General features: G+C 41.5%; 1 protein-coding gene across 2 annotated transcripts; it reads left to right on the forward strand.

Annotated features, from left to right (window-relative positions):
* Positions 1–311: 311 nt before the first annotated feature.
* On the forward strand, positions 312–19,313 carry cdc6 (cell division cycle 6 homolog (S. cerevisiae)). 2 transcript variants are annotated; one of them, XM_061226206.1, is made up of 13 exons: positions 312–435; positions 1,685–6,076; positions 6,502–6,790; positions 7,303–7,575; positions 9,360–9,559; positions 12,385–12,539; positions 12,641–12,747; positions 12,846–12,985; positions 13,150–13,250; positions 13,802–13,869; positions 14,454–14,626; positions 14,987–15,127; positions 18,789–19,313. In XM_061226206.1, exons 3-13 carry the CDS (start codon positions 6,550–6,552, stop codon positions 18,876–18,878), a joined length of 1,689 nt encoding a protein of 562 aa, XP_061082190.1. In that variant the 5' UTR covers positions 312–435; positions 1,685–6,076; positions 6,502–6,549; the 3' UTR covers positions 18,879–19,313. The 2 variants fall into 2 exon arrangements, with proteins under 2 accessions (XP_061082190.1, XP_061082198.1); XM_061226214.1 differs by lacking the exons at positions 312–435; positions 1,685–6,076 and having other exon boundaries at positions 6,086–6,790.
* Positions 19,314–20,563: the final 1,250 nt, after the last annotated feature.

Raw genomic sequence — 20,563 nt, forward strand, 5'->3', positions numbered from 1 at the left:
AGTCTCACGCATTGGGCGTGAGACACACACATTCACACGCTCACACGCCACACCTTGTATTTCTCACCCAGAGAAATTACCAGGATAACTCCCATGAAGTTGTGCCGCTATTTTTTATAACAGTGAAACAGGTAGGAATGAAGTGGGTTCCCCGTAGAGTTCAGAAGGCGCCTGCCACGCACCAGCTAATCAAATAATAAGAATATAGCTTATCAAAAAACAGCCAATCAAAAAATAGCATTGCTGTATCCGGGTAAGATTTAGATATTCCCGCTACAGCAACGTTACATTCTGATTCCAACGACGACAATGACACATTGATTCACGCACTCGCTGAAGTAGCTACAGAAGAAAGGACAGCTCACATTGATTCACATCTCGCCGAAGTAGCTACAGACTGATCGACGTGGGAGAAGACCATATCCTATGAGTACAGTAAGTCATCTCATCATTTGATTTCCGTTGCTGGGGAAAATTGTGTCCAGGCAGCTGGTAATCAGTAATGTTAGCTAACAGTTTGACCAGAGTGTGTGAACTAGCCTAGCTAGCCAGTTGAATCCCTGCTCATTTCAGCAGCTATTCTGACACTTGTTTTTTAGTCTTAGTTCAGGACCCATTATTCACAAAGCTTTTCTCTTAGGCTACCACTAAGAGTACTTCTAAATTGCACTAAAAGTTATTAGTTTTTTATTAAAAGTAATTCACAAAGCAGTTGAGACCAACTTCTAGGAAGGACATTACCAACTTGAGATAAAATGAGATAAAAGCTCTGCTTTGCTTGACGGCTCATGCACAAGCTTGCAAGAAAATACAGTCTAGGTTATGTTTGGTCTGCTTGGCTATTATGACCCTGACACACTCGCGATTTTGGCCGTCGTATGTGGTCGGCGGTAGCTTTTGCACCGACTACACATGTTGAATCGGCTGCTCGTCAGGTTTTTTCCTTTTCACGTATCCATTTTTGCAGAGCTAGCCGGCTAGATAGCAGGAGCACTTGGGGTGTCACATTATACCGGGGCTACTCTGACAGTTTTATATTTTTATAAAGATACCCATTTTATAATAGGCCTACCAATAATAATTTTATAACAATACCCATAATAATTCCGAATATTTTTAGTTTTTTCTTTCCTTTTATTTTTCTCTCCAACTTGCTGCACCCCCCCTCCCTACCCCCCCACCCCCGCCCCCGCACCACCTCGCGCCCCCCCAGGGTTCAGCTTACCCGCAAGAGCCCAGCGATACCATGAATGGTCCTATGAAGCCTCCAAGCCCTCCCCATTGTGAAAACCTGTGGCCTAGGCTATTTCATTATATTTTATCCAGACAATGCGGAGTATTAATTATTGCATTTGTCTATTTCTACTTAAGCTGTGACGCACTCTTGCCAATATGGTAGAACTGTCATAAGAAATGTCATACAATAAAGCCATAAGTGCACCACAGCAACACATTTAAAAAACACAGATATTCTGCGATAATTAGTGCTTCAGCATTGAATTTCCTGTGTATTTGCATTTGTACCCCCCAGAAATATAAAATAATTGCTTGCTATAACTAGCTAACCAATTACAAGCCTAGAATGTAAACAGTCCAACAGTCCCCATCCTTTTTATCATTACAACGTTCCGAATGATTAATCTACACTATTTAAATTTTTTACCCATCTGCCTCTCCCTTTCAGGTTTTCAACAGAGGGTTCATTTTTCTAGTGGACTCTACTCTTCAGCAAACATATCAGGCTGTCAAGTTCACATCATCATATTGATCATCATAGTCCGGTTCTCTTTTGGACTGTTTGAGTCTTTAACAGTCTGACAATCATCAGTCACGAGATTGGGTGATCACGGTAATCAGGATGCCGGTCCAGCCAGAGAACCACCTTCCCAGGCCTCCTAGCCAATCAGTGGTCCCTGCTCCTTCCTGCATCTTTTCAGACATCTTCTTCATCTGAGTCAGAACCGCATCCAGTCCCTCTCCATCCCCCGTAGTGCTGGGAATGTAAATACAACACTGCTCCCCCAATATTACACAGACTCCGCCGCTGTACACATTGGGCACGTGCAGTTTAACCTCTCCTGTTGTTTATCCCACGGCTTCATTTCTGGCCCCGTGAGGAAGGCCTCACATTTACTCCACGTATGTGGGTGTGGAACTATAGGCTAAGGTTTTATTGCAAATCGAGGCCCACTACACACCAGACAGTCACCTGTGGGATGGTGCGCCAGTGTTGTTTTGCTAACCCACCGGTACCAATCACTGCTCGCAGCCGCTCTTTTATGATAATCAGTGACCTGTTTTGGAATGTTATTATGCACAGTAAGCCTATTATCAGCACTATCCCCACAGCCAGCCCTGCAGCAACAACTTAAAGGTTGTTAATTTCATTTTAGCTAGTGGGCAGCAACTAATCCCAAGAACTGTTGTTATTTTCTTCACCGGGTTTGAGACGGATGATACCTGTTGTACTCATCCCCCTTTGTAACCGGTCTTCAGTTCTTAGGTGTCTGCTTGTCCCTCTGTTACTGCCGTGTTTACCTTTTTACAGTCAGTGAGGTGCACCCAGGAGGATCTTTCAGCAATTCTTCCTGCTGTGGGCATAGTCAACAGCACCTGATATGGTCCTTTCCACCAGGGCGACGTCCAGATTTTCTTCTTGATGTCTTACCACCACCCAGTCTCCTGCTCTCACCACTGGATCGTCTTCTGGTTCTACTGGCTTCTGTGGGGGCTAAGACAGAACTGATAACAGTTTTTTGTTCCAAAATTGCCCTCATGTGGTCTACCAGGGTCTGGTCATCTGCTGGTTTCATTATCTTTCCAAATATGGGCATAACATATGGTTTCCCATATACTCTCTCGAATGGGGAGAGACCTCTCTGTCTCATGCTTAATACTACCAGAGGGAGACAGTGAGTCCAATTATTTCCCGTCTCTTGTTCCCCAGTCTAGGTTTTTTCAAGAGTAGGCCCTATTGAAACCGCTGATGCAACAACAACCAATAGTCTGAAAAATGAAATTGATGTGGCCAAATCCATGTTGCTCAAGAAGTTGTCAACAGTGTGTCGACATATACAGGGCTATAAGGAAGCCTTTCCAGAGCTACATGCAGTGTATGCAACTGCACTGGTGATTGGAGTATCCTCAGCATGATGTGAGAGTTCTTTCTCCACTCTGTCACGTGTCCTAACACCCTTCCGCCACACAATGCTGCATGACAGAAAAAGGAATTTGGTGATTCTGGCACATGAAAAATTTATCACCAAGAGTATTGATTTGGATGAGTTTGTTTGGGCTTTTATGAAAACAAACAGAAGACTCATGCTTTGAGGCAATTACTTTGTGTTTTGCAGTGGGAATAGCTAGGCCTTTTTTTCTTTTAACCATATTGTTAGAAATCTCGTGGCAGCACGGATGGTGCAGTGGGTAGCACTGCCGCCTCACAGCAAGGAGGTCCTGGGTTCGAATCCCCGTCGGCCGGGGCCTCTCTGTGCGGAGTTTGCATGTTCTCCCCGTGTCTGCGTGGGTTTCCTCCGGGTACTCCGGTTTCCTCCCACAGTCCAAAGACATGCACGTTAGGCTGATTGGAGAGTCTAAATTGCCTGTAGGTATGAGTGTATGAGTGTATGAGTGTATGAGTGTGTGAGTGAATGGTGTGTGTGCCCTGAGATAGACTGGCGACCTGTCCAGGGTGTATTCCTGTCTTTTGCCCAATGTATGCTGGGATAGGCTCCAGCCCCCCTGCGACCCTGATCAGGATAAGCGGGTTCAGATAATGGATGGATGTTAGAAATCTCCAACCGTTTTAACAGAAACCATAGCCCACAAATCTTTTTTATTTGATATTTTTTTACATTACCTTTGTTTGTAAAGTGCTTGCTGCTTTATTTCTTGAAACAGTCCTGAGATTCGGTGTAGTGGTGGTTCAGCGTAATCACTGAATGGGTGATGTAGGCAACCGTAAGCTCCATGTTTGGGACAAATACTTTTTTTTTTTGATTTAGCTAAAGAGCAAACTCAGCTTTTATTTAAAGGGATAACCTTATTTCACTTTGGTACAACATAATTAATTTTGTGGAGCTTACCCCATTTTTTTTGCATAAAGCAGCTGTCATTTGCCAGGGTGGTATACAATAGTTAACTCTGCTGTTAGCCTTCTACTTTTGCATAATATATAAGACTGTTTTAATACTTCAAATGGGTGGGTTTCCTCCGGTTTTCTCCCACAGTCCAAAGACATGCAGGTTAGGCTGATTGGAGAGTCTAAATTGCCCTTGGCTATAAGTGTGTGAGTGAATGGTGTGTGTGTGCCCTGCGATGGAGTGGCGACCTGTCCAGGGTGTATTCCTGCCTTTCACCCAATGTATGCTGGGATAGGCTCCAGCCCCCCTGCGAACCTGTTCAGGATAAGCGGGTTAGGATAATGAATGGATGAAGGTTTCTGCCCACTTCTGGAATTTGTTTAAATCTTCTTGGATTACCTTAGTAGCTTCCAGACAGTTGGCTAAACCCCCCAGTTTTGTATCATCCGCAAATTTAACTTGTACATTCAATATCTGCGTCTAGGTCATTTATGTAAATGAGGAAGAGCAGTGGACCTGGAACCGAACCCTGTGGAACTCCACTTCCCACTTCACCCTGCTCAGATAAGATCCCTCCTACTACTACCCTTTGTGTTCTATCCTGTAACCAGTTCTGAACACACTGTGAAATGCATCCTGTAATTCCTACTGACCTCATTTTGAAAATGAGTTTGTCATGTGGTACCTTGTCAAATGCTTTTATGAAGTATATAATATCATAGGCCTTGCTCCCATCTAGACACATGTGCATGTGGTTGCAAGGATACACACATGCACATGCACACACAAATATAAACAAACGAGGGGAAAAGGCCTGGGAACTGTATGGCACACACAGTGCCCTAAATAAAAAGGTGCCCCCCACCCCACTGAATTTCTGTTGTTAGAACACCTCAGCAGGAACATGATCAGTTCACTATAACTAAGATGTTGAGATCAGATCAGACATATTTCCGAAAATAGAGCGATGCAAGTATTTCATATTCAGACTTCTACTGTTGCCTATTTCTAACAAAGAACTCTATAAACGTATCATAGCCTTTGTATGTAAACGTCACTACAGAAACTTAATTTTATTATGATTATTAGGAAGCAGGTTTTTTGATAATCAAATGTTTTTTTATTCAGCAAAAATACTGAAACATCTTTACCCAACATTCCAACCCTTAACAAATTTTAAGACACGCCTTTCTCGCGTTTGCACAGGTGGACTTTTATTTTGAATCTGATTCTGCCTTATTACTCTTGCTCACCATAACTCATTTAACGGTACTGTCTGTCATGATTACGAATGTATGAGCATCTAGATTAAATGGTTTCAAACTGAAATGAATACTGGTGTCTGGAAACTCAGATTAGATACTCGTTTCACTTTTTGAATTAATGTGGTGTATTGGATTGAAGGCTATAAGAGTCAATCAGACTCCACAGAAGAAGAGATAGCGGCTATTTTTTAAATTGTGAGGGCACACGTTGAAAATGAATGTCTGAAGATGTCAAATTTCATCGCATCAGAATTTGACGTTGTGACAGATTCATTTTCTTCGTCTAAAGAGGTGCATTATTGCCCTTTTAACACGCCATTTTCTGCCGTCTACTTTTACAGTCTATGGCACAAAATGACGTTTTAGCAACGTTGGCGTCCATACGTCAGAAACTTCGCGCCACCGACTTGATGCCGTGCAGCCAATGGCAGGATGTTCATGCAAATACGGTCCGGCTGTCCAAATTTAACCCGCCCTCAATGGCGTATCTGATTGGTAAACGATGGATATACTTCCTGATATCCGCGTCTTCCTTTCGGCACATATACAGAAAAAGTACCGCCTTCCCTGTATAACCAATGAGAGCTTTAAAAAAACAACACGCCAATGTAAAATAGATAGTTTAGAGGCGGGGACTTGCGTAAGGGAGGGATAAGAATTTGGCGGCAGTTTTTAGTGGGTATCTGGAGACCGCGAGAGAGATATAGTTATCGTCGAAAGAAACAACGGGTAAGTAACTTGTTAGTACTTAAACTATGGTTTACCATATAGCTATGAAAGTTTTATATTTGTTCGAATTTAGCTACGGTAGCTAGTCTAACGCGAATTGACTTAGCTAGCTATTGCAGTTTCATGTTCTTTTTATGTTGACACCGATGTTTAGATGTATAGCTAGGTTGTACTTTTATTTGCTTGCTAACCCAGAAGTGGAAAACATTTAAAATTAAAAGTGCATTTCTATTTCGTTCTTTAATCTCTTGTCTTGACTGACTGAGAAGGTAACTTTAGTCGCCTTTGTCGCAATCGCGAGCCATTTTGGTAATTTCGCGGAAAAATCTTTGGCCTTCCTTCAATTCGTATTTCTAACACCTATTTCTATATAAATGTACAGTGCTGCTATTCTGACTTGCTAAAACATTTTACTCGTCTTTTAGGTCGGCACATTTGTGTTTCTTCAGTTCCGGAAGTCAAGCCCAAGCAAGATGCCTAGCACCCGCTCTCAGAGCCAGCCCACTCTGCCGTTCCCGAAGCGGAAATCTGCCTGCTCCAGATCTCAGGAGACGACTCGGCCAAAGCAGGGATCTCTATGTTCACCGGACCCTAAAACTACCAGCAAGATCCAGTTGCAGTGCCTGTCTACCAGATCTGCTGCCCTGAACCCCAAGTGTGCCCCAGAGCCCCATAGGGCAGCCGTTCAACCATTAAGTCCTCGTAAGCGTATAGGTAAGCATTGGTCTAGTCAGAGTTCCTCCCTGTCGAGTCTTTCGAGGTTTGGTTGGCTTGCTCCTTGTTAACATCGTATTTGGCTGTCTGGTGTTCGTCGATCTTGTTTAATCAATCGTCTTTCTTTGCATGGCCTTTGCCCTGCACGCAATTCCTCTGTTAGATTGTACTGTACCTATTGTGCATTTAATGCTGCTGCTGCTGCTACTACATTTTAAATGTATGTACAGATAACAAAGCTGACAAATGGGGAAATATCTTTTGATTATTTTGGACTGGATCATCATAGCTTTTAATGAGATACTACAACTTTTGCCAAAAGATGGCAAAGGATGTAGAAGGCAAAAGATGACAACTTGTATGTATATTTTAGAAATTGGTCATTTCCACTACAATATTTCAATTACATTTCTTTCTCAGTTATATGGTTTCATATATGGTCTGTTCAGTCTTTGGCTATCTACAGTCTTTCAGGATATTGTGATTGGTTTTTGTTCTTACTCTATTGACAGGAGATGAGAATGGATGCAATCTTCCCTCTACCCTCCTGGGCTCACCCCCGAAGCAGAGATTCCCTGAGTTGTCCTCACCCCGTAAGCTGAACTTTGATGAGAACACCCCCATTTTGTCACACATGCACAAGGAGTCGACCTTCCCAAAGCACCCCCTTGTAGATGTGGCCTCTCCGAATGCCCACTCCACCATCCACCAGCCTCAAGATACTTGTTCAAGCTCCTCTGCCCATTCAGAGAAAAAGGCTGTGGTTCAGCTGCACTCTGGGGAAGGCAAGTTTTCCCTCCTTTCTAAGCTGCCAAGGGCAATCCTGTCTGTGTTCACCCATTCCAAGTCTCTTTATTAATGATTCCCTCACTGCCTGTCATACTGTTATTTTACTACTGCTGCCACTAGTGTCACAATATTAGAGTTTTTACTTCAATGCCATGTTTAGAGTCTCTACTCAATACTGAAACGGTGCTAATTTGACACTCCGTGTCTAACACTGAAATCACCTTAATGCTTTAGAAACCGAATGTCCACAAGGGTTGATTGCATTTTCATAGAACTGTACATAAGCGCCTTTCCTAAGCAATATCAATTAATATAAATGGTATTTTTGAATGTTTTGGTGCTTGATTTTCATTTACCCATGTCTATGAACCCTGATAATGCTCCTTAAAAAGCAATGTTTAATTGGCAATGGCATATAATTGTGAATGTTCCCGAGCATTTTTAAACGTGCTACATTACCTGCATATGCAATTTACAAGTACAGTAATGTTAGGCAAGGTAGTCTTATCGTCATTGAACAGCTCCTCATCCTATTAGCTGACTAGCAAGCTAGATTATTCTCACCTGTCTTTGTTTGTACCCCTTGGAATGCCAGGTTGTCTGTCCCTTAGGCAAGGTTAGCAGTGTTTCCTCCCCTTTCATCCTCAATGCAGGAGACTTATTTGACCTAAATTTACCGATTGTTGAGATTCGCAACACTAGCTGACACAGTAACTGTCTATCGAATGCAATGTTCCTTTTCAACAGCTATGCAATTACAAAACCATCCTTCCAGTAGGTTGTCCAGTATATCCCTTGCGATGGTTCTGTCCTGCCTGGACTACTGCAATTCCCTCTTGGCTGGCCTCCCAGCATCCGCCATCAGACCCCTCCAACTTATCCAGAATGCAGCAGCTCGTCTGGTCTTCAACCTTCCCAAATACTCGCACGTCACCCCCCAGCTTACTACCCTCCACTGGCTGCCTGTCATGGCTCGCATCAAATTCAAAACATTGGTGCTAGCCTTCCAAGCAGTTAAGGGGTCTTCCCCAGCTTATCTACAAAAAATCATCAGACCCTACACCCCTGCCAGACCTCTTCGTTCAGCCTCCACAGGCCGCTTGGCACCTCCCCCTCTCCGAACCTCCACCTCACGCTCACGACTACTGTCTGTTCTGGCTCCACGGTGGAGGAACGAACTCCCCGTTGAGGTCAGAACTGTAGAATCTCTCCCCACCTTCAAACGCAAGCTGAAGACACACCTCTTCAAGCAGCACCTCTCCCCATCCCTCCCTACCTCCCTGTGAACCTTAATTGTTGTCTCTGTGACTTGCTTTGTGTATTGGTATTTTTTAGTTGGCTAGGTAAGCAGTGTTTTGATAGTTAACTTTGGTCACTTTTGCTCTGTTTGTTCGTTTCTTGTTTAAAAAAAAATAAAAATAATAATTGGCCCTCGTCCTTATCTTTGTTGTACAGGTAGCAGTTTTGTACTTCCCTCTAGGGTCTTTCAGCGAACTTATCCCTGGTTATGGATATGCACTTTGTTGTACGTCGCTCTCGATAAGAGCGTCTGCCAAATGCCAATAATGTAAAATGAATTGAATTTAGTCAATTTACCCCCCCCCCCCCCCCCCCCATGTTGGTTGCCTGGCTGTTGGTACATTTTTTTAATTGTTGTTGCTGCCTATTCAAATTCACACTCTGCCTGGTTATATTTCTTTTAAGGTTCCCTGAAGTATAACTGTAATTGTAAGACGTAAAATTGAAACAATCTCTCATCCCCCCCCCCCCCCCCCCCCAGAATCTCGTTACCACAGTGTGAAGCAGGCACTCCACACAGCTCTTCCTGAACAGCTGTTGTCCAGGGACAAGGAGCGTGCTTCCATTCGCTCCTTTCTGACTGACAAGGTGAAGCTGGGTCTTCCTGCCAGCCTCTACATATCTGGAGCTCCAGGAACAGGAAAGACCGCCTGCCTTAACTGCATACTGCAGGAGATGGAGGTGAGATGAGGCGCCTTGATTCGGCACTTAATTCAGCAGTCTGACTGAATACTGAAATGAATGTTTTCGAATTAATTTGTATTTCAGAATATTTTTTGACTGATTAAATTATTGAGAGCTAGAAGCAGCTAGGTTACGAGCTTAGCTCAACCAAGCAGGTAAAATATTTGGTGAAATCAGGTGGTCTTGCGCACAGTTGAAGCAAATGCCTGCAGGCCCTGCGGCCCGCAGGACGTGGGGTTCAGTAGCGCTGCTTTAAGGCTAAATGTGCCAAAATCTAATTGGGAAAATATGGAATTGTATGAGTTAAAGAAACTGGTATTTGTAGAAAGAAAAAAAATTGTAAATGGCAAATAATTATTCTTCAGGTTAAATGATTCACATCTCATGACTGTCCTTATCTCACAATAACATGATCATGTATTTAATTTCATGATGTTGTACTCTTGTTCAAAGAGTAGTGCCTTGAGTCTGTGCTTGTGTCAATCAACTTGGTTACTGATAGTTGAAGTTTGCAACCTATGTTGATGTCTGTACAATCAGTCATCTACTTATTGTATGATGCATCATGGTGTGTTTAGGGTTTCAGCCTGTGGCATGCGGTTAAAAACGACAAATTAATTTGAATTTTAAAGCAATGATCATTGATCTGGCAATTGAGTTGTTGAATTTGATTTCTATAGATTAGAATTTGAAGTTGCTGGAGGACCTGCTATTCCCACCCTGTATGGAAATGTATGCACGGAAACCTTTGTGTGACGTACTTTCGGCAGTGACACAGGAGAGTTTGTGTCAAACACAAGAGGAGAAGTTTGAGTACAGTTGTCTGTTTGCAATAACTTTACTTTCATCCATTCTTGTGAAGTGACCAAAAAAAGGAAACTGCCTCAACAATCAGAAGAATGAAAATACGTGAGAAGGCTATGTCACTGGGAACACGATAATAGACCCGTTATGCCTACCAATCACCATGGGTGCCTGCTAAATCCATAAAAACCATGGAAATTGTAGTTTGGTAAAGTGGTAATGAGTACAGGAAGTGGTGCCATTGGTTCCAATTAACTTGTCAGCTAAGAAACAAGTAATGGGCATTTAATCTGAGTTAAAACTAGCTTGATGAAAAGGCTTTTAAAACTAAAATCTGTAGGTGTTTGAGGACACGTCCTAGAAGACTGCTTATCAACCCTGGTCTGAAACTGAGTGGGGCTGGCTGGTGGCCGATAGAGGTTATTCCTAGGTTATCTAGTTGGTATGCTATGTGGCAATATCGTAATCAGCCGCTGAATAACAATCACACGATTATGAGAAGGATTGTTCTGAGGTGAATTCTTTCAAAATAATGATTTATTTCTATATATAATTAATTCACATTTCCTTCGGCACATTTACGAAAACGCCCTGTGAACAAGCACCCCACCAAAGCCAAAGTGACACCAAAGTGTTCATTTTGTCTTTATACTACAATATTGCAAGCTAAGGGAGTTCCTATAGCCTTGGAACAATTTTGCTAACTAAAGTTCCCAGCTGGCTAATGTGCACTGTTTTGATATGCAAGCCAAGTGCCGCAAACAGCTGGCTAAGATGCTGATCAAAACCATTGCCCCAGAATACTGGTGCTTCGGTGGAAACATGGCTTGCGCAGACACGGTTGGTGATTTCCAGCAATATAAGAAATTGTAATGTATGACAGTTAATCTGAAGGCCTTCAATGTTGAGAATGTATAGAGTGAATATTTGAACACTCTGCATAGTCGTATTAAGGTTTTGTCACCATTTGATATACCCAGTGGAGTAACATTAGTATATGAGGAACCATATACTAATCTATTACAAAGTAGGCTACTGTAGTCTACAGCACCATATCTGTGGTTCTATGCACAGAGTAAAAAATAAATCAATAAATAAAAATAATGCAACCCTGGCATGGTACTTGAATGTTTAGAAGTGCTTGACTAGTTATTTATTTTGTTTTTGTTTGAAGAAGATATTCCACATTTTAAATTGACATGGCACAGCACATGCCGCAACTTTGATCTCCTGAATCATTGCCTCGACCAATGGTGTGCTCACACCAGCTTGTCACTCCACGATAAATTGTTTAGTCAGGCAAATTTAGCATAACAAAATCATTTTGTCATGGTAGTTTATAATTTAAGGTTAGTGTTTATGGACAAAAGGCAGTTGAGCGCTTTGTGTTGAAATGACCCGATCTTGATTCGGCATATCTGCTATACATTTAATTTTTTATTTTTATTTTTTTTATTTGACCTTTATTTATACAGGGAAGTCCCTTGAGAGCAAGCTCTCATTTTCAAGGGTGCCCTGTTTACAAAAAACATATATAAAAGATACAGGTTAACAGACAAGATAAGAGCAGACAAAAAACAAGTTATAAAAAACAGATAAGTGATAAAACACGAGCAGTTCTCAGTCATGGTACCCACAAGGAGCACTCTAAAAGAGTCTAGAGAAACAAAATGATCCAATTTTAGAGTGTCCTGGAGCCTATTCCACTTGTCCGGAGCATAGTGGAGGAATATAATCATTTTGAGAAACGTAGCATTGTCTCATGCTCCTTCCATGACTGTACCCATTGAAGCTCTGCTTGTGCCTGCCATTTAAAACAGATGTTTTCTAGACCTTTATGTAAAATCTTATTATTTTTTTGGAAGCTCGTCTCTGGATTAGTGAGTTTTTAGTGAGTTTTCAGTAGGAAAATAAATCACATCTGCCTTTTACATTTTGTGGACATTTTTAGACAGTGCTTCAGGCTCTTCCTACTACTGCAGTGCAATGCATTAACCTCACCCCACTCTCTTTGCTAGGATCAGTTGCAGTCTGTACAAAAGGTGATCATCAACTGCATGAGGCTACGCAGCTCCCAGTCCATTTTCCCCCTGCTGGTTGAGCGACTAGGTGCCTCCAGGGGCCACAGTGTTCGGTCTTTGGATAACCTACTTACGACCACAGGGCCCACAGTGTGAGTGCCCAGCCTGTGTGGCACAGAAATTGTTGTGACAAAGCTTTGTACCACTTGCTGTTGCTGCCCTTTTAGTTGTTAATATAATTTCTCTCTCTCAGTCTGTTGGTTCTGGATGAGATGGATCAGCTGGACAGTAAAGCCCAAGATGTCCTGTACACCATCTTTGAATGGCCGTACCTCCCTAAATCTCGCCTTTGCCTGATTGGTGAGTCTCGTGTAGGGATTGCTGATTGCTGCTTTCCTCTTGCATGACTCCTGACAACATCAGGGTTTAACTGTTTTCATAATATCCATCACTTGCAGGTATCGCCAATGCTCTTGACCTTACAGACCGCATTCTGCCCCGGCTGCAGTCACGACCTCACTGTCGTCCCATGTTGCTCCACTTCCCTCCCTATAGCAGGCAGGAGCTCACAGCCATCATGCAAGATCGTCTTGCACAGGTCAGAGCACAGGTCACCACCATATGGACAAGTCAGGCTCAAGAAAAGAACTCTGAAGCTTGAGTACACTTACATTTTGTCTGAGTATTTTAAAGACAAATGAATACTGAACTGTGTTCTACTTTGTTCAATATTTCTTTTGGTATTTTCTTTCTTTGCATCAGGTGTCAGGGGAGGTGGTCTTGGATGCAGCCGCAGTGCAGTTTTGTGCCAGAAAGGTGTCTGCGATGTCAGGAGATGCTCGCAAAGCTCTGGATATCTGCAGGTAGGAGGAGCTGCACTTGCAAATAGTCTTTGAAGGTGCAAAGTTAGTCATGCTGATCTGTAAAAAATAAATAAATGGTAGATTTGTTTGTCTTGCTTTTTATCCTCAAAAATGGCAGCCGCATAAAACATGGCTTGACCTTGCTCACCTGTCCTCATTTTGCCAAGGGAGACCTTACTCTGTCCTAGCCCCTCATCTGCTCCCTTGTGGCCAGTGGAGTGCTGATGCCAAGCTTCTGTTTATTCAAATTTGCTTTCATGTTTCAGTGTTTTCAATGCTAGCATTCTATCCAATTTGTAAATGTTATTTCAGCATTTAATTTATGTACCCAATAGAAATGGTAAAATCATTTAAAATAATTTATTTTCATTGAGTCTTCTCTAGTTGCAGTGGCCTATGTTTCAGTTAATTTCTATTTGTGTTGGAAAAGCGATTTCCATCAAATGGCTGTTGTTCATTTCTCAGCACCATGTAAACTACAGTGGGTAAACTGCTATGTGGCGTATGGTACCGGTGTTTAACTTGACCGCAGTCTGTCAAACTTTCCGCAGGAGAGCGGTGGAAATCGTGGAGTCTGATGCAAGGAAGAGGAAGCTGAATCTGGCCTCTGACACCAAAGGTAGGAGTAGCAGCTGTGAAGCGATTTTGCTGTGCTGACTTCAGCCTCAGACTTCAGACATTCAGCCTCTTTACTAATTAACTATTGCTTTGCAGTTGAGCAAACAAATGGTTCCAGCTGTATCTGACGCAAACTGGAGCAGGCAAACTACCGTTAATGAGACGATTCTTTGTGTTTTTCAGAAACTTTTTAATCTAGTCGGCACATCTTATTGGCCCAATAATATTTGTTCTTGTTGAGCAGGGGCATTTAATAGTCTTTGTTGTATTTAAGTTAACATTTGACGCATTATACCTTTTCCATGTTGGAAATGAACATGCTTACATTTCACACACAGTTGTATACATGGCTTTAATCTTATGTCTTGTATAGACATACATTTGTTTCCAGTTGGTTCATTCTTGTTAACTTGTTTTTTGCCACATTGAAAAGAAAATGTTTGCTCCATAACTTAAATTGAAGATTGTATAGCAACTGTGATGTCTGGCAAAATTTATTTGCAGCATGTCATATTTTCCATATCATGCGGCTATATTGTATCGTTAAAAGGATAGCAACCCTTACTGCCTCCCCGGTCCCTACAGGGTCCTATGTGAGTGTCCCCCAGGTGGCAAGGGTTCTTTCTGAGGTTTATGGGGACCGCATGGCCACTGGAGGCGGGGAGGAAGAAAGCTTCCCCCTCCAACAGAAGCTCCTGGTCTGCTGCTTGCTGTTGCTGACGAGGCAAGGGAAGAGCCGCGAGATCCCTCTAGGCAAGGTAAGGACCAGTGACCCAGGTTTTAGTTCTCATTCTCAGGTGCTTTCCACCTAGTATGTAAATGTGTTCACACCGACTTGTGTTTGCAGGACATAGCTTAAAAGTTAGTACATTGTGGTGCACAAGTTAAGATCAATTCAGCCAATTGACGTTTACATAATGTTGATGAAGACAAATGATCTGTCCTAGAATGTGCTGTAAAACTTTTTTTAATTTTTATATACAGTATATTTTCTGTGCTCATTGACTATCAGATGCCAAGATGCACAAATGGGAATGCTGGATGTCATGTTGAGCATTCAAGATATGGTTTGCACATTGCAGCCTACCTATCCTCTATCCCCTTCCCTCTTTTCCCAGTTACACGAAGTGTACAGTCGCTTATGTATCCAGAGGCAGGTGGCAGGTGTGGGCCAAGGGGAGTGCTTGTCCCTCTGTAGTCTGCTGGAGAGTCGAGGCATCTTCTCCATGAAGAAGGCCAAGGAGGCACGTCTTATCAAGGTACTGTACCTCCAATGAGTATAGCATGTGTAGTGATGCAGCTGGCTAAGAAATCAACATGGACATCATTGGAACGCACGCAACATCACCAAGTAGGCAAGTTGGAAAAATAGGTAACTGAAATACAGGTAACTAACTCTTTTAAAAAATATATATCTAATATTGGCCAGAGCTAGCTTACCTACAATTTCCAGGACGGTGTAGTTCAGAGATGTTCACAAGTCATCAAATGCAAGTCTCCCAGCCAGTCTGAATCAACTCAAGTCTCCAGAACGGTGCAGTCTAAACAACAATATGCCGATAGAAAGTTATCACGATTCCTATGCTAATTGAAGACATTCAAAATAATTGTCCTGCTTGTATATCGATCTTAAAGACCATACTGAAAGGTTTTTTAAATAGTGCAACCCTTGATCAGGCTCCAGATCAAAATCCCATTACATGGCCCTTTTTACTGTTGCAACTAAAAGGCGCACGGTGTGGTAAGGGCGGCCTGTAGCGTAGTGGTTAAGGTAAATGACTGGGACACGCAAGGTTGGTGTTTCTAATCCCGGTGTAGCCACAATAAGATCTGCACAGCTGTTGGGCCCTTGAGCAAGGCCCTTAACCCTGCATTGCTCCAGGGGAGGATTGTCTCCTGCTTAGTCTAATCAACTGTACGTCGCTCTGGATAAGAGCGTCTGCCAAATGCCAATAATGTAATGTATGTAAAATGACATTGGGTGTGTTTTAACTAAGGAATGTCTTTCATATAAATAATTAAAATTGGCTGTGACATTATTCACATCATTTTCACGATGCCATTTGCCAGACTCTTATTGTTCGTGTCCTTATTGACGATTCCAGGTCGAGTCTCACGTCATTTTTGGACAAGTCCGAGTAGTCTGGAGTCCATGCATGTGTGACTATTGCGACTCGAGTCGCTGACTTGATTCCCCATCCCTGGTGTAGTTTAACCATTTCTAAAATCAAGTAGAATTGTTGGTATAAAAGAAAAATCCTAGGCCAGTAGCCTATCATATCCATCAGATATGAATAGGCTACTGCAGGATTAATGTGCTTTAAATTAAACTACATTAATCCTGCCACCACAGATTTCCCTGTGCTGTATAAAATCAAATGCATTGGCAAAGTTTACTTAGCAACAAAATACTTAACCAATTGATTTCTAGAAATGAACCAACTTCTGCATTCCTCTGAAAATAATCAATTTGGTTGTTGATTCAAAGAGAATATTTGATTGAATCCTCAGCAGCCTGCCCAGTGGGACATGTTTGAAGTAGACTACCATAGTTACAGTACCTGTAGCAGAGCTTTGTCAGTGCATAGGTCGAGAATGTTATTGGTGCTTCTGAATTTCTGGTCTTTCGGCTTTTGCTGACCCATTAGCTCTTTTAAAACGTGGTTTTTGTGTTGAATTTCCAGACTTTTTACTGGAAGGTTATGTGCTCATAGGTACATGTACTCTTATTTCCAGAAAGTAAACCATTTAGAAATCTGAGTTTTACAATATTCCATTTGCGTTGTGAATAAACTCCTCTAATTTTGCCATAATAACTTAATGTAACACAAATTATATTATTCATGAATAATTATATTTGACCATTTGAAAAGCAAAGGAAACCATAAGTAGTTTAGCGCTGTTACCTATCTAATGCATGATGGCCCTTACACGTGAACGTCACAGCAACATGAGCTTCAATGAAGTGGCCAACAAGCCTTGAACTCCTTGAACCACATTCTTTTCCGCTTTTAGTTATTTTGTTTTAAATTAACTAGTTAGCTTGGTCACAAATCTAGTGCAAAAAGAAGAGGTGTAAGGGATGCATGCGCTTTACTTTGTATAACTTGCCGAAAGCTGATCGGCTTAAACTCATTGTTATTTCCTATGCGGACGTGCATGCAATTCCCCCCCCCCCCCCCAAATCAGTTCCAACATTAAAAAAAACAAAAAAAAACACAACAGACTGTTCAAACTAGCTAACGTTACAGCATCAAAACCAGTTAACATTATTTTACCACTAAGCTAATATAGACTAGCTAGGTAAGCATGGAGCTAGCTAGCATCCCAACAAGACACACCGATAGACATTCGATGGCTAGAATAGCTACAGACTAACCAGAGATGCTGTTTCCGAAAATTCAGCAATTTAAACTGGGGAAGTGGGTTTATGCATTTGGTTGTAGCCTACATAAAACCAGCATGACTGCTAACTAGCATGGAAGCTAAAATTATTTCAGTAGCCTACGTCAACATGTATGGATGAATGTATTCAACCAACAGTTTCCAAATGGCATATTTATTACCGATGTATTGGTAATAAATGCTGAAATAATTGTTTTTCAAAGCGAACACTCGCGATAACTGACATGAAGCACCATATAGCATAGGCTACATTTTTCTAATCTACAGAAACGTCTCTGAATTGCCGTATGTGAGATGCAATTGATAATAGCCAAGTACATAAAATTGTTACAGTACAGTGTTCAGGACGGACACTGGGATTAGGCTATGGAGCTGGTTTAACTGGTCAACCAGTTGTTTCAAAACCTAGCTCAAACTGTGTTTTTATCAGGGGTTGTTTCCTTTCATCCTTAATAAAGGACAACTAATGACACCTGTTTTTCACAGAATTAATGAATTCTCTAATTAAACTCCACACTGCTATTATTTTGTACACGTCCCTTTCAATGAATGAGTCAATTACTCAGCACAAGCAGTGTCATGTCATGACAGTTGTCTGTTTTTTTTTTTTTTCTTGAACACTACTAACGTTACAAGCGATGAGAACAATGATGGCTATTGCTTGCTAATGTTAACCACATCCACATCTCTATACCACCAGTTCCAAATACATTGCAGTAGCTACCGACCCGATCTAGTTTGGTTGTAGCCTATTGAGATCGCGAAGTATGCCTTTGAATTACGTACAAGTTAAATGACACTGGAAACCCTGCCTGCTATTCACATTCCTGGACGTCAGGATTCAAGCAGTTAAGTTCTTTGCTGTCGTGACCTCATACATTGTATAATTGTATCTTCTGTGAGTCGTGTGGCTTACAGTTGCACCACGCCTTACATTCTAGAGTCACTGGCTAACAGACTAAGACAACTTGCTTTTCATTGTTCATTTTCAATGGGGCCTCGTTCTGGATAATATCACTAGCGCATGAAAACCTGCTTTTTGGAAAAGGCTTGAGTTCGTTTAATGGTAGGACCTGTTCTAATTAGGTGAAACTGTACAACACTTCAAAAAGTTTGTCGAAGCAAAAAAAAACTATTGCTAATTCACATCTTTTTAATAAAAACTACCAAAGCTGATTTGAGATTTTCATGACGACCGTACCTCTGAAATGACCACCTTGGAATCACAGAAAATAGGAGTAAACTAGTCTGCTTTAAATGGTTTTAAAAATGGATTGCACCCCTTTTAGTGGAATAGTCCTCAGTGGCTGTACTGTTAACCGCAATTGGACTAGATAATAGTTTATTACAGGTATGTTAAGATGTGTGTTCGGCTACCTACCATAAGGAGCTTGCTTGTTTTTGAATGATTTTCATTAGAACAAACAGAAACAAAGAAATTGACTCAGGGGGTCTGTGCTTTGGGGGGGTTAAATCAACAAGCGTCTGAATGTAATTTTGCCTTCTGTCCTGTAGGTGTGTCTGAAGATTGAGGAGAGGGATGTCGAGAATGCTCTGAAGGACCGTACCCTCCTGGGCAGTATCCTCTCCACTGGTCTGCCATGATGTCTCTCCTTCCCATTATGATGTGGCATCTATTGTTGTCCTTCCACAGAACCCTTAGAGTATTTATAAGTTGGTAAATGATGAAGCTGTTGCAGACTCATGTTGGTGACTTAATTCTTAAAGCATATGTATATAAATTTTCTTTCCAAAAAGGTGACTACACTTACCTGAGATCATTTAGCCATTTGAATGTATATTAATTGGTTGTCTGTAGTGGTCTTGCTGTAATATTGCTGTTAAATATTTTGGACGAGTAGCTGGTACACAGTGGAACACTACTAATATTTTTGGTTCATGGCTTGGACAGTTTTTACATTTTTATCCATAGCATAAGTATAATGTTTCTGTGCAGATTTATTTTTATTTAAGTTTTCTAAAATGCGTGTGTATTTTTTATTTTTTAAAATAAATGTATAGATATGCTTTCTTCTCTTACTTAAACTGAAACTGAAAGTTTGTCCTCCACTACCATGTTATTTGGGTTCAGATTAGATTTTGGATATCATTAATTACATTGGTTTTGCCCCTCTTATTTCTAACAAAACAGTCTATTTGAAATTGGATTACTCATTCACAGTAAACCCTGCTTTGACTTTTCGGTAAATATTTCTCTAAAATCCGAAGTAAATTATTTTACATTGATGTAGCTCCACATAATTTATACCGCAGTTCATAGGCGCAAATGATTCCTATGTTAATGTCAAAGTTTAATATCAGCTACATCAGCTTGTTGGCATGACATCAGTCAGACATGGTTTCACAAGCGGAGCAAGCATCGATCCCCTCGTTCCCCTTCCAAATCAAGAGGGTTGTTGTGAAGAATGCAAGGCCTGGCTCCATCTCCATCAGTTCCCATCTCATACGTGTCTTGCTCCATTGCAGTGAAAGAACCACCCATTCGATCCTCCAATGCGGTGGTTGTCTTTGGCGGAGAATGTTGTTCAAATGCTCCCTCCTCTGCTTCTGCACCCTGTGTTATGCTTCTTGCTGTAGCACTCTACTCCCCACTCCTCCATTTTCTCTTTACTGGTGGGGGGGTCTAAACAAAGAAAAAAGGGAGAATGTTATGTTCCATTATTGTATTGGCGCACACACAATATAAGTATATTACCAAAGGCCAAATCTTAAATTAAGATAAATGGGCCTGTAGTTACTATATAGCCAGAAATGAGAATATTTGCATGCGTCTGGTGCCATCTTTTTTTCCATTGATATGATCTCCCGTCAGTGTCCACAACTTTCCGTCACCAAACTTGTGGTTGCTGTTTTTCAGTGGTTTCAGCGCTGTTGTAATGTCAGAGGCATCTAATATGTCAATGTCTCATGTAGTCCTTCTCACCTCCACACTCATTAGTGCTGCTGTTCAAGTATCGGTCGAGCATGTCTTGATCTGTTCTGAGTGGTTGCATCCATGACCAGTCTGCAATAAAATATTCCCTAGTTAAAAAAAAAAAAAAAAAGATAAAATCCCAGGAACCATCTTTAAACATCCTCCAAGGTTCCTAATTCACAACAACATCCTGGCTGCCGGTAGGATTCGCTCTCAAATAATTAGATACGTTTTCAGGATCCTGCATAAAATCTTAAATGAATTGCTATGATTGTGCACGCTAGCTACAAGGATTGCTGTCTGTTAGTATCTGGATTTGGATCTTTTAGGATCTTGCATAGGACCAATAAATTAA

Source organism: Conger conger, chromosome 2, assembly GCF_963514075.1.
Source record: "Conger conger chromosome 2, fConCon1.1, whole genome shotgun sequence".
NCBI classification, from domain to species: Eukaryota; Metazoa; Chordata; class Actinopteri; order Anguilliformes; family Congridae; genus Conger; species Conger conger.